The 16,692-nt window shown below is 50.8% G+C and overlaps 1 protein-coding gene across 1 annotated transcript; it reads right to left on the reverse strand.

Moving 5' to 3' along the window:
- Nucleotides 1-428: 428 nt before the first annotated feature.
- On the reverse strand, nucleotides 429-14,348 carry MFNG (MFNG O-fucosylpeptide 3-beta-N-acetylglucosaminyltransferase). The gene is made up of 8 exons (XM_054632291.2): nucleotides 12,754-14,348; nucleotides 8,102-8,150; nucleotides 7,593-7,695; nucleotides 7,352-7,505; nucleotides 6,216-6,301; nucleotides 4,750-4,915; nucleotides 4,155-4,240; nucleotides 429-3,328 (listed from the first exon to the last, which is right to left on the reverse strand). The coding sequence occupies exons 1-8, from the start codon at nucleotides 13,090-13,092 to the stop codon at nucleotides 3,262-3,264; spliced, it is 1,050 nt and encodes a 349-aa protein (XP_054488266.2). The 5' UTR covers nucleotides 13,093-14,348; the 3' UTR covers nucleotides 429-3,261.
- Nucleotides 14,349-16,692: the final 2,344 nt, after the last annotated feature.

Here is a 16,692-nt window from a genome sequence, read left to right on the forward strand (position 1 = left end):
TTTTTGCACTGTCAAATAGGACTTTTCTTATAAAAATTCTTCACGCTAAGGGGAAAGTAAAGAAAAGATATTGTTAACATGAAAGCCTTACTTAATATTTTACATTTCAAATACTGTTAACTGCTTTTTTCTCCCCCCTCCTTCTCCTTTTTCTGAATTTTCAGTATACAGTTTAAACATCATTAATAGTGTTGGTTGCTATGGTGTTGGGCAGGCAGAGGTGTCTGTACTTGAAACCTTGAACTACACTTAATGTTGTACAACAGCAGGGTCATGCCAATACCCTTGACTTTGACCCCATTTTTCCCAGTAAAATATAAAGACCATGTCTCCATCCCTTTTCATTCTTGAGAGAGTTTTTTTTTTCCCCCGCAATGAGAAAAGGGAGTGTGAGCTAGAGAAAGGTAGAGATATTTAAAAAAAAAAAGAAGAAGAAGAAAATACAAATTTAATAGACCCAGTGGAACCTTTCCAAAATCTTTGTTACATCAAGAGAAAGAGAATAAAAGAAGACAGCCCCCTGAAAAGTTTCACATGAGATTGTTTCTCATTTTCCCAAGCAGCTAAACATTTTAATAAACTAGGAAAATGAGACTGTAAAACCACAATATCTGACAGCAAGCCCCAGGGGCAGGAACCATTACTGAAACTAATTTTAACTCATGTTTTAACGTTGATCAGATTTCATGCGGTGAGCGTCCCATTAAGCTGTCTCTCTGTTCTTAGAGAAAACCTGGTTTCTTTTGTCGACTCAGAAGCTATTTTCTTTCCAGCCTATTGTCGTCACAGGCATAGCAGGACTCTTCTGTCATTCATTTCTCTACAGCCCAAGAGATGCCCTGCCCCAGACATCTTCTCATCTGTTCTGTTTCCTTATGAGACAAGACATTTTCCACAAAAGTGGCACTTAACTGCTCCAGCAACGAAACCAAGTCTTAAACGGGTCCCCATGCAGCCACTCAAGGATTCAACCCATTAAACATCTGATCTTCAACCATGCAAAAGGCACCAGGTCAATTCAGACCAGCTGAAGCCAGGATCCAAAGCAAACTTTCAGTTTCTCTGCTTTGCTTTTACCCCAGGGAAGTGAAGCTGCTGTACCAGTTTCCTCACATGAATCACATTTTGCTCTGATTGTCACCAGGACATCTACAGCCAGGACCAGCTTTTTACCTCAAAGTCTCTATTAACATCAGCTGAAAATCTGAATGGGGAAAAATTATATATCTAAGTAGTGTAGGTTTCTCTTGAAGACTCATTCCTTCTCACAAAACCGTATTTTGTCTTCTGGCCGTGCCCAAACCACTAGTCCTGTGGGGCAGGACTTCTTGGTGCTGCATCCCTCTTCCAATAGCTGTGTCCCTGTTTTGTGCCATGTGGATTCTTGGCTGGCATAGCCATATGAGACAAGGGCTTTCCACAACTCAAGGAATGGTCACTGGCATCAGCTCGCTCCTGTGCCTGCTCATAATGAACTTATACTTCAAAGGCCTGTTGTGCAACAGAAGAAAGCAAGGCTGTGTGCTGCTGCACAAGCTGACTAAATGCCAGTGAGAATGACCAGGTTGGAAAACAGCTCTGCAGGCACCTGCCTTATCTTTTTTCCAAAAATTAAGTGCTCGTTCCTTTCTAGATCCCCCTTTACAGAGGTGGAAGGTCTTTCTGACGCCTTTCCTTTAAACTTTCTGTGCACTGTGTAGGAGATGCTGGTGCTTGGGGGTGGCAGGAGGTGACAGAGTGGCCGGTTTTCAAAACGGCAAAGCCACAGTGACAGTTGCCTTTGGCTCTTCCAGCCCACCAGCAGCAGGCTTAGTCACATCAGCAGCATCAAAGCTGAGCAGCTCTTTAGAGAAAGGGCATTTGTCCTTTCATCTGGAGATTACAGGATCTCTCACAGATCCCAGCAGTCTGTTTTGAAATACTCTTTAAAGAAAGATACCTGTTTGTAGAACCACCTGCCATTTAAAACAGCCTCTCTGCCTTCCAGGTTTCCTTGCAAAACCCTCCCCCAGCCACTTAACTGTGTGTACAAGGACAAAATGATGCCAAAGTTCATTCCCCAGCAAGGACCATTGCCCAGCTTTCACACTGGGCACTGTATTGAGAAAAGGACCCTTCACAAACAAGCCAGAAAGCCTGTGACCTATTTGGGTCCACTCCTTCCCTCTGTGATGCTCAGCAGGGAGAGCAGGAAGGCAGAAAGCTGCTATTGGCACCTGGAGGGAAGCCCCACAGAGATAAAAAGCTCTTTGCCTTGCTGTTTCCATTCCATCATGACTTAATTTTTTTGGTTGGGGACAGAAAAGACTATAAAGCTGTAACCTCTAATCCGCTCCTGGGCGCTCCTTCTCCATCTCTTCCTTCCTCCTCTCTTTCAGCCAGCTCTAATCCTTTATGTCTCTTCTCACAGATAGGAGCTGGACTCTAATCTCAGACGACAGGTTGGTAATTAGAGCAAGAGATTAGCCTGACCCCACATCAAGAAGGTAAAAGGAGAGGAATAATGCAGCACCATACAAGATCAAACCTTCAACATTCAATGCAAGACCCATCCCCATCTCACTCAGTTTCCCCCTGGCTCCCTTACTCCATGCCCTCTTTTTTGTCCCAGCAGAGCAGAGGATTTCTGATTCTTTGTACTTCCTGTCCATCTCCCCTCTGTTGAGCAAGGACTATGCTTTTCCAGGATTCATTCAGCCCAAAAAATGGTCACATTTTTCATTTCTATAGACTTTGACTATGCGAGACTCAACAGGTCTGTGGCTGCAAAGTGTGGGCAGTAGGGAAAGCATCGATATGGAGGAAGAGGCCCTGCTCAGAGAGCTTGGAGCAATGACATGCTGCCACCCACCAGGAGCTGGGCACCAGGTATGCACACACAGGGCCCTTCTAGTCCAGAAAGATGCAGCCAGGGCACAGAGCAGCAGCAGCAGCAGCAGCAAGTCCTCATCTCTGCTCAGATGCCCAGCAGTCACTATCCTATTCTTGATCTGCTCAGAAGGCATACTGCTCCCATCCCTTGCACATATCCCAACTCAGATGAGAAGCTCATTCATGTGTCCAGCCCATCCTATCCATCTTTGGATCAGACCTTGTCTCTTGTCCTGTGTCACCAGTATTGAGTGAGGACCAAGAAAGCCATCACAGAGCACCAAGACCACCAGGGTGAAGGTGAAATTGGGAGCACCAAGCTTCTTCAGTGTCCCACTCCCTGCAGGTGAACAGGTGTCACCTGGACCCGCTGCAGCTGAGGCTCAGGCATCACCAGCCAACAGCCTGCAGGCACCAGGAGGTGTTGGGATAGAGGTGGCAGTGGAGGGATCGAAACCTGCTGGGGAGAAAGCAAATTAAGGTCAGAGGACAGCTAGAAGATGGGAGGCCTCTCCCTCTCGCCCCATTCCATATCAGGTGCCCACCCTGCACCACAGAGCTCAGGACTGTTTGCTCACCCTAAGGTGTCTTTTCTCAGCAAAGCCTCCCTCTGATACTCAAATCCAGCTCTAGCCCATGGAGCCCAAGCCACAGCTCACCCTGATCACAGGCAGGGAGATGGGCACTGCACCAGCCCCTGCTACATGGTTCTGCTGATGCTCTTTTCAACACCTAGCTGTTTCCCACCTCTCCTATCTCCAGCTAGGATCTTCCTACTCATGCTCTGCAAATAACAACTTGAGGTTTGTTCACTCAAAGAGGAGAAGGTAAATCAAAGAACAGTTTTGTTTGCAGTCAGCCTGAAGTGAACCTTTTTCTTTTTTCCCTTCAGTTTTCTCAGCAAAGCATAAAATGAAAAAAAACAAGCAGAATTTCCTTCCTTGAGTTTAAAAGAACATTTCTGTTCCTGTCCCTGAGGTAAAAGGTTAGCTTGTTCAGTCTCAAAATGGGAAATAAACAGCAATACTTTTGGCTTAGGCATTGTCCAAATAAAATGTTTTAAATGCTGCATTTCTTTCCACTCACCCAAAAAGGTTTGCAACGTTTAGAACCGTTCACAAATAGCTTAATGCTGGGGTGCCCCTCACCCAATAAGTCATGTGACTGTAAGGTTCCTATCCCTCCCTCCAGCCCTCCTGCACCCCATTGGGCTGCCTCCCCCTCCCAGCCTGTTGTCTGAGGGCTCACACAGCAGCAACATCCAGAGCACACATGCCCCATACCTTGAAGGATCCTCCTGGGGCGAGAAGGGGCCGCTGAGCTCAATGACATTGAGTTTGTTCTCAAACACTCCATAGCTGAGGGTGACCTACAAAGTAGCAGTGAGAAAGGAGTAAAGAGAATGAGATGAGTTCAAGAGCAAGGAATTTGCTGTGGATGACAAAAACTCCCATTCTAGTTCTTTCTCTGCTGGCTTAGCCTCTACCTTCCACATCTCTTCTGTTTTCCTTCCCATGATGGTCCACCGTACTAGTCCTTTGTAAGGCAGAGAGAGTGCAATGTCAAAGGCCCTTTCCCAATCAATCATCATTTCTGCTTGTCCTTGTGCCACATTCTCCCAGGGATGCCCTCAATCCTCCCATCACTCCCCCTACATGTGCTCCCCACCACTGATCCCAGGGCACTGTGACTGGCAGCTGTGCTGCAAGCAACATCTGCTCCTTATTTCAAAGATGCATTTGTCAGGAAAGCCTCCCCAGAAGAGCAGATGATTGATTCAATGCACATCAGTGCCATCAGTGGAACATCATGCCTGTAAGCTTCCTTGCACTCCTCCTTCCTCACACACCTCCCTCTTGCTTCCCTTCCCCTCCTCACCTGCTGCATGAGCTGAGAGGTGGGGATGAGCTGCAGGTTCTCCAGGTGGGAATGGAAGAGTGCATTGGGAATCAGCTGCCCACCGACTTTGCACTCGATGATGTAACCAACGGTGCAGTCATCCGGCAGGCGGATGAGCTCCGAAGTGCTCAGGAAGTTCTTGCCACTGGAAGAGAGTAGGGCTGCATGGGTTAGGAAAAGGGTAGGGGCAGATGTAGGCATCCACTTTGGCAGGAGATTACTGAAAACCAGAGTAGATCCTGTAACCAGGCAAGAAATCCCTGAGTTCCAGCTGCACATACTCAGGAACAGGCTTGCTCTTTCACCATTCCCAGCCATGCTGTCCTGATACATGATCCAGGTCCTTGGTAAGCTGACGCAGAGAGCTGACAGACTTCACTGAGTCATTTCTCCACGTGTTTGGTGAAGTGCACTGAGCCCCTGGGGGTCAGACAAGCCACCACAAGAGAAACAGTGGGAGCACATGGCAAGGTCCAGGGGGAAGTGAAAACAGGACATGAAGCTTGGATAAGCCATCTACTGTAATGCAACACCACATACTTGGCCACCTTCTGATGACAGACTAAACCAAATTTTAAGGCTTCAGGAACTGGAATTATTTACACAGTATGAGACACTGTCTACTACAACAACTCCCAGCAAACTGAAATGTGTTTTAAGCATTTTAAAAACAGTAGTGGCAGATTTTATGCCAGGTCAGGCATTGTCTATCTGTACCACTTTCACTTTACCCTAGATCACAGATCATCCTCTTGACTGGGTCTACCATAAAATACCTATCATGGGATTTGGCTAAAGCAGCCACCTGGTGTGGATCAGATCTGTCCTTCTGAGTATGCTCAGATCTGGTTAAGACTGGTTAAGGCACAGCCAATGCCCACCAGCGTACGTGCCTGGGGTATAACCCCAGGGGGTTATATATATACCCTGGAGGGTAGGGCATCATCTTGTTCTAGGCTGGGATAACACCTTGGGACCCACCTCTGTTCTCCATGCATCAAGCTGAGGAAATGACAGTGGACACCTGAGAAGCCAAAGAAGGTTTAGGGTGAGGGAACATAAAATTAGCTCAGGAGGGAGGTATGGAAATCTGGAAAGAGGCAGATGAAGGGGAGATGAGATCAGCAGATGGGAAAAGAGTCACACGAAGCTGAAAGGGATGGGAAGGAGTGTGAGGAATAAACAAGAGCCTTAAGGAGATGGGGAGAGAGGAGTACATCATCCTGTGACCATGTTTACTGATGTGCCTGCTCTTGCCAGTTTTCAGTGAGTTGGCAGACCCACCCACTACATCCTTCCTCCAGTCTCACATCTTGCAGACGTGCAGCACGCGGCACTCTGCACCTTTGCAAACACCACATGCACAAATCCAGGGCTGACACTGCCCGGAATTAATGTGCAGCCATGTTGCTCATCCCCAAAGGCTCCTACGCTCCCCAGCTCACCTGGCCCAGGGCACCATCTTCCTTGCCAGCTTGCGGCTGATGCAGAACCCAGCCCCTCCCGTGGCAAACCAGAAGCGCACGGATTTCTGGAAAGAAACACCAGAGAAAATCAATGGCAGAGGCTCAGATAATACCATACTCCCAGAGGTGGGAATGCTGGAAACCCAGCTTTGATGTCAGGACAAACACAGCCCTATTGTCACCCCAGCCCCCTGACTGCTGCCCAGAGGAAGGACTTTCTCGCAGTACAGCATGGATTTTCACTTCCTCATAACTGGAACAGCCAGTTGCTCCTGCTGGCAGCAACAGGTGGGGTGCCTGGGGCAGGCTTTTGTCTGTCAGACATGTACCCAAAGGCAGAGCAGCAACGTGGGACTCTGCCCCTTGGACGATCAAATTTAGTCAACACCTAACAGCCATGTATAGACAAGATGGCAAGTTTTCAGCTGTTGTCATCCCTCTTGGGACCGGTCTCTCCTTGCAATACTGTGCTGGTTTTGGCTGGGGTAGAGTTAACTTTTTCACAGTGGCTGGTGTGGGGTTGTGTTTTGGATTTGTGCTGAATACAGCGTTGACAATACAGAGATGTTTTTGTTATTGCTAAGCAGGGTTTACACAACAGCCAAGGTCTTTTTTGCTTTACTACTGCCACACTGGTGAGGAAACTGGGTGTGCAAGGGAGGTTGTGAGGAGACACTGCCAGGACAGGTGACCCCAGCTGACCAAAGGGATTTTCCAGCCCATATGACACCATGCTTAGTTATAAAGTGTGGGAAGAAGGAGGAAGGGGAGGGACATTTGGAGTGATGGTGTTTGTCTTCCCAAGTCACCATTACACGTGATGGGGCCCTGCTCTCCTGGCGGTGGCTGAACACCTGCCTGCCTGTGGGAAGCAGGACTTAATTCCTTGTTTTACTTTGCTTATGTACATGGCTTTTGCTTTCCCTGTCTTTATCTCAACCCACGAGTTTTCTACCTTTTGCCCTTTCAATTCTCTCTCCACTCCCTCTGGTGGGAGAGTGAGCGAGCAGCTGCGTAGGGCTTGGCTGCCGGCTGGGGTTAAACCATGACAAATGTGAGCCAGAGCACCAAAACACCCCACTGCCCCCAGTCCACCTCACCGCCCCAGGCTGTACCGTCTGGTTGTTTGGCAGCGTTTCAGAGGCCCAGATGGGTCGGTTCAGGCTGGGTTTGCCCAGGTAAACATCCTGTGTCTCCGCATAGGAGGACAAGAGCTTCAGGAGCGCAACAGGGTTCAGGTAGTTGTCATCATCCAAGTGGCAAAACCAGCTGGGGCAGACAGGAAGACACAAGAAGTTTGCAGTAAGGAGGGTGCCTCTTGCCCTCAGGGGTCCCCCCACGGCAGCCCTGCCCCACCTCAGGCCGCTGGCCAGGAAGGCATCGAACTCTGCAGCCATCTTGCAGGACAGGGCCAGGTGGCTGTGCTCGGCAGAGCAGTTGGTGAAGATCACATGGCCACCTGCCAGAGGAGGGAAAACTCAGAGCCAGCCCACTTTGCATGGTTACAGGGAGGACATCTGGGCAGGAGGGAAGGGGTTTGTTCACAGACAGTCTCCTCATGCTCTCCCAAAAGGCATCCAAGCCCATGGAGACACAGGTTCCACTCCTCCCCCTACCAGGAGATGAAACATGCACAGAGCCAAGCAATTTGGCCAAGACTAGAATGCCTGCCATCCACACTTCCACACTGCCCACTGCCAACCATGATGCAGATTGAGGGGCTCTGTCATGTGCCACTTCTACCCATGGATGCTTTAAAGCAGACAGCAGCCAGCCCTCACACCAGGCTCCTCTCAAGGCCAGGACAGCTCAGGGGGTAAAGGTAGAGTAGGGGCTGAAGGTGGTGTCATAGGATAGGTCATTACCCATTCTCCTTTTCAAGGCATCATCTTCTTCATCAGTGAAGATGTAGGTCTGGGGAAACAAGGAAAAGAGATTACTCTTGAGGATGGAGCTTGTGCTGTTCCTGGCTGCCCACTTCCCCCCACAGCTGGACTCACTTGACATGGTTACCCCCCCTCCATGCTCTGCTGCTCTACTCACTCCCAGGCAGCAGATGAACAGAAGGATGGCTGTGCTCCCCCTTCCTGCATGGCACAACCATGAGTACTTGTGTGGCTTCGTTTTCACCCCCAATCCCACTGCCTTGGGAACAGGGGACCCATGACACTGAGTGAGGGGGCAAGGTAGCCCTGGATTAGGTGTCAGTGGTAGAAAAATTAAGGCATTGTGGTTAAATGATGCTTGGGTTAAAAGAACATCTGCTTGTGTGTGAAGTGTGCACAGCTCCCTGCCACTTTCTGCCCCCTCCTCCTCCTCTTCCTCCACTCCCAGGCTTCTCTAATCCCCCTTGCTGCCATTATGTGGCACAGCTCCCCCTGTTCAGAGCCAGGCGAGGATCAGGGCTGGTGGAGAAAAGCTTTCCTCAGGCAGAAAATGAGCTTTCATGAAATGAAAAAGGAGTCGCGAGCCATAAACAGCCTCCCCACCAGCTGCCCACAGGCTGGTTAAACACAGCACCTGCACAGGCACAAAGGGAACAAGGCAGGCAGACAGCAGCTGCAGGAGCCATCACTGCTCCCAAAGGCAGGGGGACACAAGTCTCTACATCTCCCCACACCCACCCAGCATTTGGGAGATATCCCTATCGGGAGGACATAGCAGGAGAAAAGTTGTGTATGTGAAAATAAGGCAGTGAAGGACCCTCAGAGATACCTGGCTCAAGCAGAGACAGCAGGATGGTTTCCTGATCTCAGATGGATGAGCTACAGGGCTTGGTGAATTACCCTCTGAGAGCTGAGCTGCAGCAATGGAGCATGCACACATTCCCCACCCCACCAGTAAAGTCTCTTAGTTAACACCACTTTCAAGGGGATCATATGACAAGCAGCAATTAGCCAAGTCTCAGGTGAAGGAACTGCTCTGGGTCAGGGGATCATATCACAACCTTCAGGCAAGGCAGGGATTGTCAGCAGCATGGGATTTCCCTTGCCAGCATGTCAGAGTTAGAAATTTCCACTATGGCAAATATTTCCAACTTAAGAAAAACAAAATCTGAAGCTGTTGAAATTTTCTGACATTTTCAAAAAAAAAACCCCAAGAAATATTGTTGCTGGAAATTACTTGCTTACAGATATAAAAACTTGATATCACGTGTCTAACAAACATCACATTTGACTTAAAATAACAAGATGCATCTTTTCCAAATTTTCTACTTGTAAAAATATTCTGAGGTTCCCAGTTTTCTCTTGATGCAAGATGAGAAATGTTGGGGTTTTTTTTTGCAGACATCCAACATGTTCCTGTAGAACCCAAGGATGAAAGTACACTGTCACCACAGGCAGCACCAGACTGTCCAAATTAACTGGGAAAAGGGAAATATGAGTGTGGGTACCAGGCAAGTCCAATTTTTCTGGCACTTTCAAACTCTGATCTCCATGGCACACCTGGCTATGCTCAAGAAGTGCAAAAGAAGATCACAATAGCAAATGCAGCTGCCTCCATCCTCGTCTCACCATCCCTCAAACACCTGAAGGTGGGAAACCTGGCACAGCAGCTGCTGCCAGAGATGAAGCACAGAAAGTATCTCTCCATTCTGGAGTGGAGAAGATGTCTGTGTAGGAAAGGATGTCTGCTGGACAGCAGTGCAAGCAGTGATAAGGAGTCACTGTGTCAAACAGTTTTTTCTGGCAGCTCATCATGAACAGAAGAGCCCAGGCAATGGATAAATGCTAAGCTTCAAGACCTCCTCACCCCAAATTATGGAAATAGCCTAGCAATAAAAAAATAGCAAAAAGGAATAAAGATGTGGAACCTGACAATCCAGGGCCGTATTCATCGCCTAAGCTCCCAGGGTATCCTTCCTCTATGAAGAAACCCTCTCCAAAATGCAAACACATCAACAGGATTACTGTTGTGTCCTGCACAGAGAACAGATTCAAAATCTGGGGTGCATTCACATCACTGAAAATCTGAAAACCAGTTCAGGATGGGACATTCAAAGGTTTCATTCCCATTGGCTGGGTGTGTGGGCTTCTAAATGGAGGGGAAGTGCTAGAAATAGCTCACATTACCAAACCACACCAGAAAGCTGGACTCTTCTCCATCAAAACTACTGGGGCCAGGAGTGTAAGTCACTCCAAGATTCTGTCCAGCTAAACAATCATCAGAACCCCCACTCCTATTTAGATTAAGCTTTTGCTGAGGAAAAGGCCTTTCACTAAAATGGCTTTCACATCATTCTCCAGCGGAAAGTTTGTCATGGATCAGTTCTCAGGAGGCAGAGCATGGTCCAGCAAAGAGTGCCCATCTCACACTTCCCCATCTCTCACCAACTGCATGTCTTCAGATTAAACTTCAGAGCAGTTTCAGAGACAATTTCTCTCTTATTCTCTACCCCAACAGAGTCCAACACAGAGGATTTTTAATTCAGCTCCCATACAGTCTGTCCTTGCCATCAAAACCACAGCTGTTCCTGCCTCCTGTTACAGTCACCTAGGCCTGACCTGGGAGGTCTGGGTTGCTTCCTCCAGGAGGAAATCATGCAGGTATCCTGCTCTGAAGCCAGGCTTGGCATCAGCAACACAGCCAGCTGCTAAAATTTCCCTGCTGGCCACTGGTGGAGAAACACTCACTGAATTGGTCTCCAGCCATGACTGAGGGCAAGTGAGACAGTAAGAAGCTGGATCAGCCCGAGGAGAAGGCAGCCTCTGCACATCAGGACTTCTGAGACCTGAATTTCTCCAGGACTGGTTCCTAAAGCCTATGTCTCTCCATAAGGACTCAATAACAAGAGGTCTGGTGTACTATTCCTGTCCCCACAACAATTGAATGTCCTTTGCAAATTGAAAGCTGTTCTTTTTTTGCTAAGTGAGGCTTTCTATATTGTCAAATTTTCCAAACTAACCATTTCCTGGAAACTTAAAAAACCCCTTAAGGAGGAATATATTAAAAAAAAATGTTTTTGGCTTTCATGTACTTCTCTTTGCCTCCCTTTCTGCTCCCACTCCCCTTCCCTCAAAGCCATTTTGTAAAAAAGAAGAAGAAAAACACAGAAAATTGAGGAGGGAAAAGGAAAATATCAAGCTTGCAACAAAAATTGGTAACACTGAAAAAACTGTTTTAAAATGAGTGATACTCCCATTCTATGCCTTCCTTCCTATTTCTCTGCTCAGTCTGTGTAGCTTTCCAGAGGCTGGCAGCAGCATGGAAAATTCAACACCTCTTCCAAGGTTTGGACACCACTTGCATTCCAGAGGGAATCAGATGAGTCTGGGGAGCTAGTATCTAATTCCTGTCATCAGCAGAACAGCCAGGCACTGATTTGTCAAACAAAGGAGGGACAGGTGAATTGCTCCCTAAAAACTCACTGGGAAGGCCCCAGGAGCAATATCCTAATGCCAGTGCAGGCACGTGGTTGGGTTTGGTTTCTCCAAGGAGCTGCTGGGCTGGAGCTGGCTGGAGAGGAGAAGTGCCTCTGCAGGAGGAAGCGGGGCATCTCAGACACTGAGAGGGACACGCAGCCAGGAGAGGAAGCATGCTCAAAATAGGACATGGCTTCCTGTGACAACCGCAGCAGGCCAGACAGTTGCAGCACCACGAAGTGGAAAACCACCCTTACCCAGCAAACCCTGCACTGCTTCAGGCACTCTCCTACCCAGCACCTCCGCCCCCATCCCCTTCTGCACTGAGGCCTGAATTTGCCTTATAGGCACCCATCACACACAGGCAGAGGCAAAAAAAAACCTTCAGGGCAGCCATAGGATTTCTTCTTTCTTGAGAAGCAGCTCTGCGAGGGAGGGAGCAAAGCACCAGAGCTCTGGGGGAGTGCTCCTGCCCACCAGTGAGCCAGCCTGCACAGCACCACTAATGTGGTGCCCTGTATCAGTTTCTCTAGCAGGAAGGAAACTCTCCAAACTGTTTGAGCAAAGGATGGAAACATCAGGCCCCCAGTTTAAAAAAAGAAAAAAAGTCAAAAATACACCCACATCACTTCAGATACCTTCATGCACATGAAGGTATCTGCCCAAGAAGGGAAAGTATGGACTGTGCTGATGTGCTGGGGGGTGAACAGTGCTAACTACAGGAGGTCCTCCAGGAGCCTGCCTGCCTCGTTGTCTTGCCCACTGCACTGCACCTTTCCAGGGCAATGGGTGCCCAGGCACAGTGTAGGCACACTGACAGGGCCAGGGGAGCCTGTCAGCCCCAAACCCAACAAACCCATGGCACCAGGAGAAATGGAAAGCCACCATTTCATACATACACAGGCTGGTCTGTGCATTCAGTCTGGCGTGGCATTTTCACCAGCCCTTCCCAGGAAGCAGCTACTGGTGAAACCATTTTGCTGGGTAGTATCTCCCTTTGAATGTGAAGTGAGAAATAGAGAATATGAGGCAAAGTACTGAGAGGCACTACAGCGCCCAGCCTCCCCTTCCTCTGGCTTTTATCCCCTTGCCCTGACAGCCCATGCCTGCCCCATTACTAACTCCTTCTCTCTAGTCAGAATCCACACACTCACCTGCTCACTGGCCTGGGATATCCACGTGTCCAGGAGCAGCTCCATCCTGCTCTGGTGAAACCTCTTGGTTGTCTTCACAGCTATGAAAATGTCCCCAAGCGTCAGGCTTCCCTCGCTCCTGTATCCCTCCGGAGGATGGACTCTGAGGTCCTTCTGCTCCCTGCCACCAGCTCCCTCTGGGCCCCCTCGGCTCTGTCGCTCTGGCTTCTCCAACATCCCCTCCCCGATCCCTGGGTACTGAGCCGCTTCCCGAGCCCCACGGTGCCGCATGGAGAGGAGGGCCACGCTGGCAAGGACGACTGCAGCTCCAGAGACACCGCGGAGGAGCCGACGGCCCATGGCTCCCGAACCGATCCTGCCGCAGCCCGTATCCTCCCGAACAGGGACAAGCTCTGCTGCACCTCCACGCGACGCTGGCTGCTCTTCTCGAAGCCTCCGAGGGGGCAAGATTTGTCAAGAGCAAGGTATGAACAGATGTGGTCGAGGAACAGGGTGGGCAAAGACCAGGAAGCCAAAGAGTCAGCCGAGACGAAGGATCCCGCTGAAGCAGGGGGGGTTTCACAGACTACGGAGAGCTCAATGACCCAGCGAGGCAGGGACACGCGGCTGGAAAACACTCCGAGGTGACAGCACGTGGCTGGCACAGCCTGCCAGCAGGAAAGCGAGCATCCCTGCTTCCGAGGGAGAGGCTGCGTGTCCCAGGCAGGGTGTTGAGGGGGCGGCAAAGGAGATCAGAGCCATGACGGGGAAGCCCGGACCGAAGGCATCAGAAGACACCAGCGCACAGGGGCGAGCCGGCGGCTCCGGCAGCAGGCGGGCGGCAGGGACGCGGTGCAGTGTGCGGCGGGGCTGCTCGCCACCTGCTCCCCGCCGCAGCCCCGGCTCCCGCCCGCAGCCCCTGACCCTGCCAGCACCTGACCCTGCCAGCCCCTGCTCCTGCCCCGCAGCCCCTGCTCCTGCCCCCGCAGCCCCGGTTCCGCCTCCGGGCACGGGGCGGGGCGGCGGCCCCGGGGAGGAAGGATGGAGCAGGGGGAGGCCCGCGTCTGACAGCGGGTTTGCCTCACCAGGGCAGCCCCGCTCTGAGACACCTGCGAGGTGACAAACGGCAGGTCTGGATGACAAACCTGTTTCCTGACTGATTTCCCCGCTTCTCTGTGACAGCTCGGCCCGATCTCTGCGGGCCTGCTCATCCCCCTGCTCTTGAGAGAGGAGGGGACGGTGACACTGATGTGGGCTCTGGTGAAGTTAAAGTGCGGGGTCTTCTGTGGTTCTTGCAAAGAACGATTTTTCCCCAGGAATTCCCTTAGCCCCAAACTTTTCCTATGGATACAGGTCTGAGTTTGCTGCTCCTGCCTTTCAGTCCCAGCTTGCCTCCCAAAGCAGGATTGTGTATTCCCTGCTGTCCCTCCTGCCGCCACACCCCAGACTCTCAAGCTGGGGTGTGACCCATCTCCCTAAACCATGACTCTGCTCCAGAAGGTCCCTTTTCCTCTGCCTCCAGCCCTGCAACCCCCACTAGGATATCCAAGGACATTCTGCTGCCCAGGTGGCTGCAGAACCAGTGACACGCACAGGAAGAGGTGCACCGGCAACCAAAAGCATGAGGAAGGGCGTACTGCCTCCCTTCCAGCTGTAGAATCACAGAAGGACTGGGTTGGAAGGAACCTTAAAGATCATCCAGTTCCAAGCCCACTGCAGGGACACCTTCCCCTACATCAGGTTGTTCAGAGCCCCATCAAACCTGGCCTTGAACAATTCTGGGGGAGCACAGGTGGGGGCAGGGGGTGCAGTGTCACTGCTGAGTTTATATCCCACCCAGGTCCTTTCCCCCTGCAAGGACTGCAGCCCCTGCAGGGCTGAGCTCATCCATTTGTCCCTTGTGGTTTTCGTGCTATCCAAGATGTTGCTTTCCTTTCCCTGGGAAAGGAAAGGGAATGTCCTCTATCTTTGGAAAACCTCAGAGACCTGCAAGCACAGCAGCAAAGTGGCACCTCCAGCTCCTTCCTCATCCCCCACCTTCACCACTGGTCTCCCCTGAGCCACTTTCACTTCCAGCCCTCTGGGTGCCAGCAAGTGACAGGGATATCAGAGGACAGAGACAGAGACCACCATGGAAGGGAAATTTTGGGGTGAGTACCACAGATTGCTGCATGCTTTTGCTGGCTCAGTTAGACATGGGGTAGGTGACCATGCAGTCCCCTTCACACTACCTGCAGGCCACTTTACAGAGTGGCCAGAGAGCTCCAGAGAGACCACCAGCCCAGGAGGGGGGATGATATCCATACCCCCATCTCAGCTTCCCTGTGCAGCAAGCGTGGGGACAGCAGGATGGGAGTGCTCTACATAAGCTGCTGAAATCAGAGCGCCTCCTCAGGGAGCTACAAGCTGTGGGCATCCAATCTCAGCATAGCAAAAAAATAAAAATAAAAAGTAATAAGCTGGGGCCCAGGAGAATTGGCAGTGGTGTGGAATGGCTCCATGTGGAAAAGGACACCCCGCCCCATGCACATGTCAGATCATGGGACCTTAGAACAGAGGGGTGGGCAGCCTGCCAGGGTCCCTCTGTGCCACACTCCCACCGTGTGTCCAGCCACAGGCACTTCCCAGGCACACAGGGAAGATCTCCCTGCAGGGCTAAACCCATGTGCTCAGTTTCTCCACATCACAGACATACTTTCACTCTGCCCCTGTCCCTGGCTACAACTTTTTACTTTTGTAAGGGAGAAACCATTGAATCCACTTCTCTTCCCTCCTCTCCTGTATTTCTCTAAGTCTCAAAACTCCTGCCTTCCCCTGAAGCAAGAACGTCTCCAGAGCATCTCCCATATCCCTTTGGAGAGTCCCTGCAGGTTTTATTTTTAGATCCCTTTGAATACTGATGCTTTCTTACACTGATTTGGGGCACGGGGGGAGTCATTCACCTTCAGGCCTTACATTACTGCAGGGATGTGAACCTGGTGTGACTGGGATTGCTCACACGGCTGGCCAATGCTCCTGAACCAGAAATTAACCTCCCTGAGTGCTCCAGCCACATGCCAGCAGCCTCAGGCACCTGTAAAGGAAGCTTCTGTAGCTCCAAGGCATCCTGCAGCACCTCACAGCTCTGGCTTAGGAGATCATTTGGGAGGCACAGGTGGGGCACAGGCAGGGCCCCTTACTGATAGCCCCAGAAGACATTACTAATACAATTCAAAGCTACCTCATACAGACCATGGTGCCAGGAAACTCTGCTGTGGCAGGGGGCCACTGTGGACTTCCCAGGGTGACACATGTGCCACCTCAACAATCCCCTCCCTGGAGAGAGAAATCTTGCTCTCAGTGACTCTTTACAGGGGTTTGCACAAGGCTGTTACAGCTGGTAATTGGTGCCCAGGGCTGCTAATTGCATTGTGCCTGTTACCTAACCTGTGACTCATTCCTCCGAGCAGGCAGCCACCCACCTAGGAGGTAAAAAAGCTGGGCTGGAGTGTGCAGGGCAGAAAGGGTCATTTATGTTTGCCTTGGAGCCCTCTGCTCCACTTCTCACCCATGTCCAGAACAGGTTAAGGCTGGATTTTTAAAGCCTCAGGGGAGAGAAGCTGGATAAAGAGAGAGCCTGGAAGAAGCCTGGGAGCAGGGGAGGCAGTGCTGCTGCTGCTGCTTGGCTAGCTGGGCAGTGCCAGCCTGCCTCCCAGAGCCTCCCTTTGCCTCCCTTTCCCCATGGCTGAGAGCACTGATGGCCCAGGGAAGTGCTGGGGATGTGATTCTTTGGGAGGGCAGCAAGGGCTGAGCTGGGTAAGCACAGCCTGACTACCCAGGGTGGAGGGGCTGCTTTTAACCCCCCCATAGGGCTGGGGCTGGTTCCCAGTGCCAGCAGGGACAAGTTTGAAATCCTGAGTCACAGCGCCTCACACACAGTGTTTTCCCTGGATACTCAAGCGCTACTTTTGCCCAGCAAAG

The sequence above is a fragment of the Agelaius phoeniceus genome, chromosome 5 (genome assembly GCF_051311805.1).
Source record: "Agelaius phoeniceus isolate bAgePho1 chromosome 5, bAgePho1.hap1, whole genome shotgun sequence".
Lineage (NCBI taxonomy): Eukaryota > Metazoa > Chordata > Aves > Passeriformes > Icteridae > Agelaius > Agelaius phoeniceus.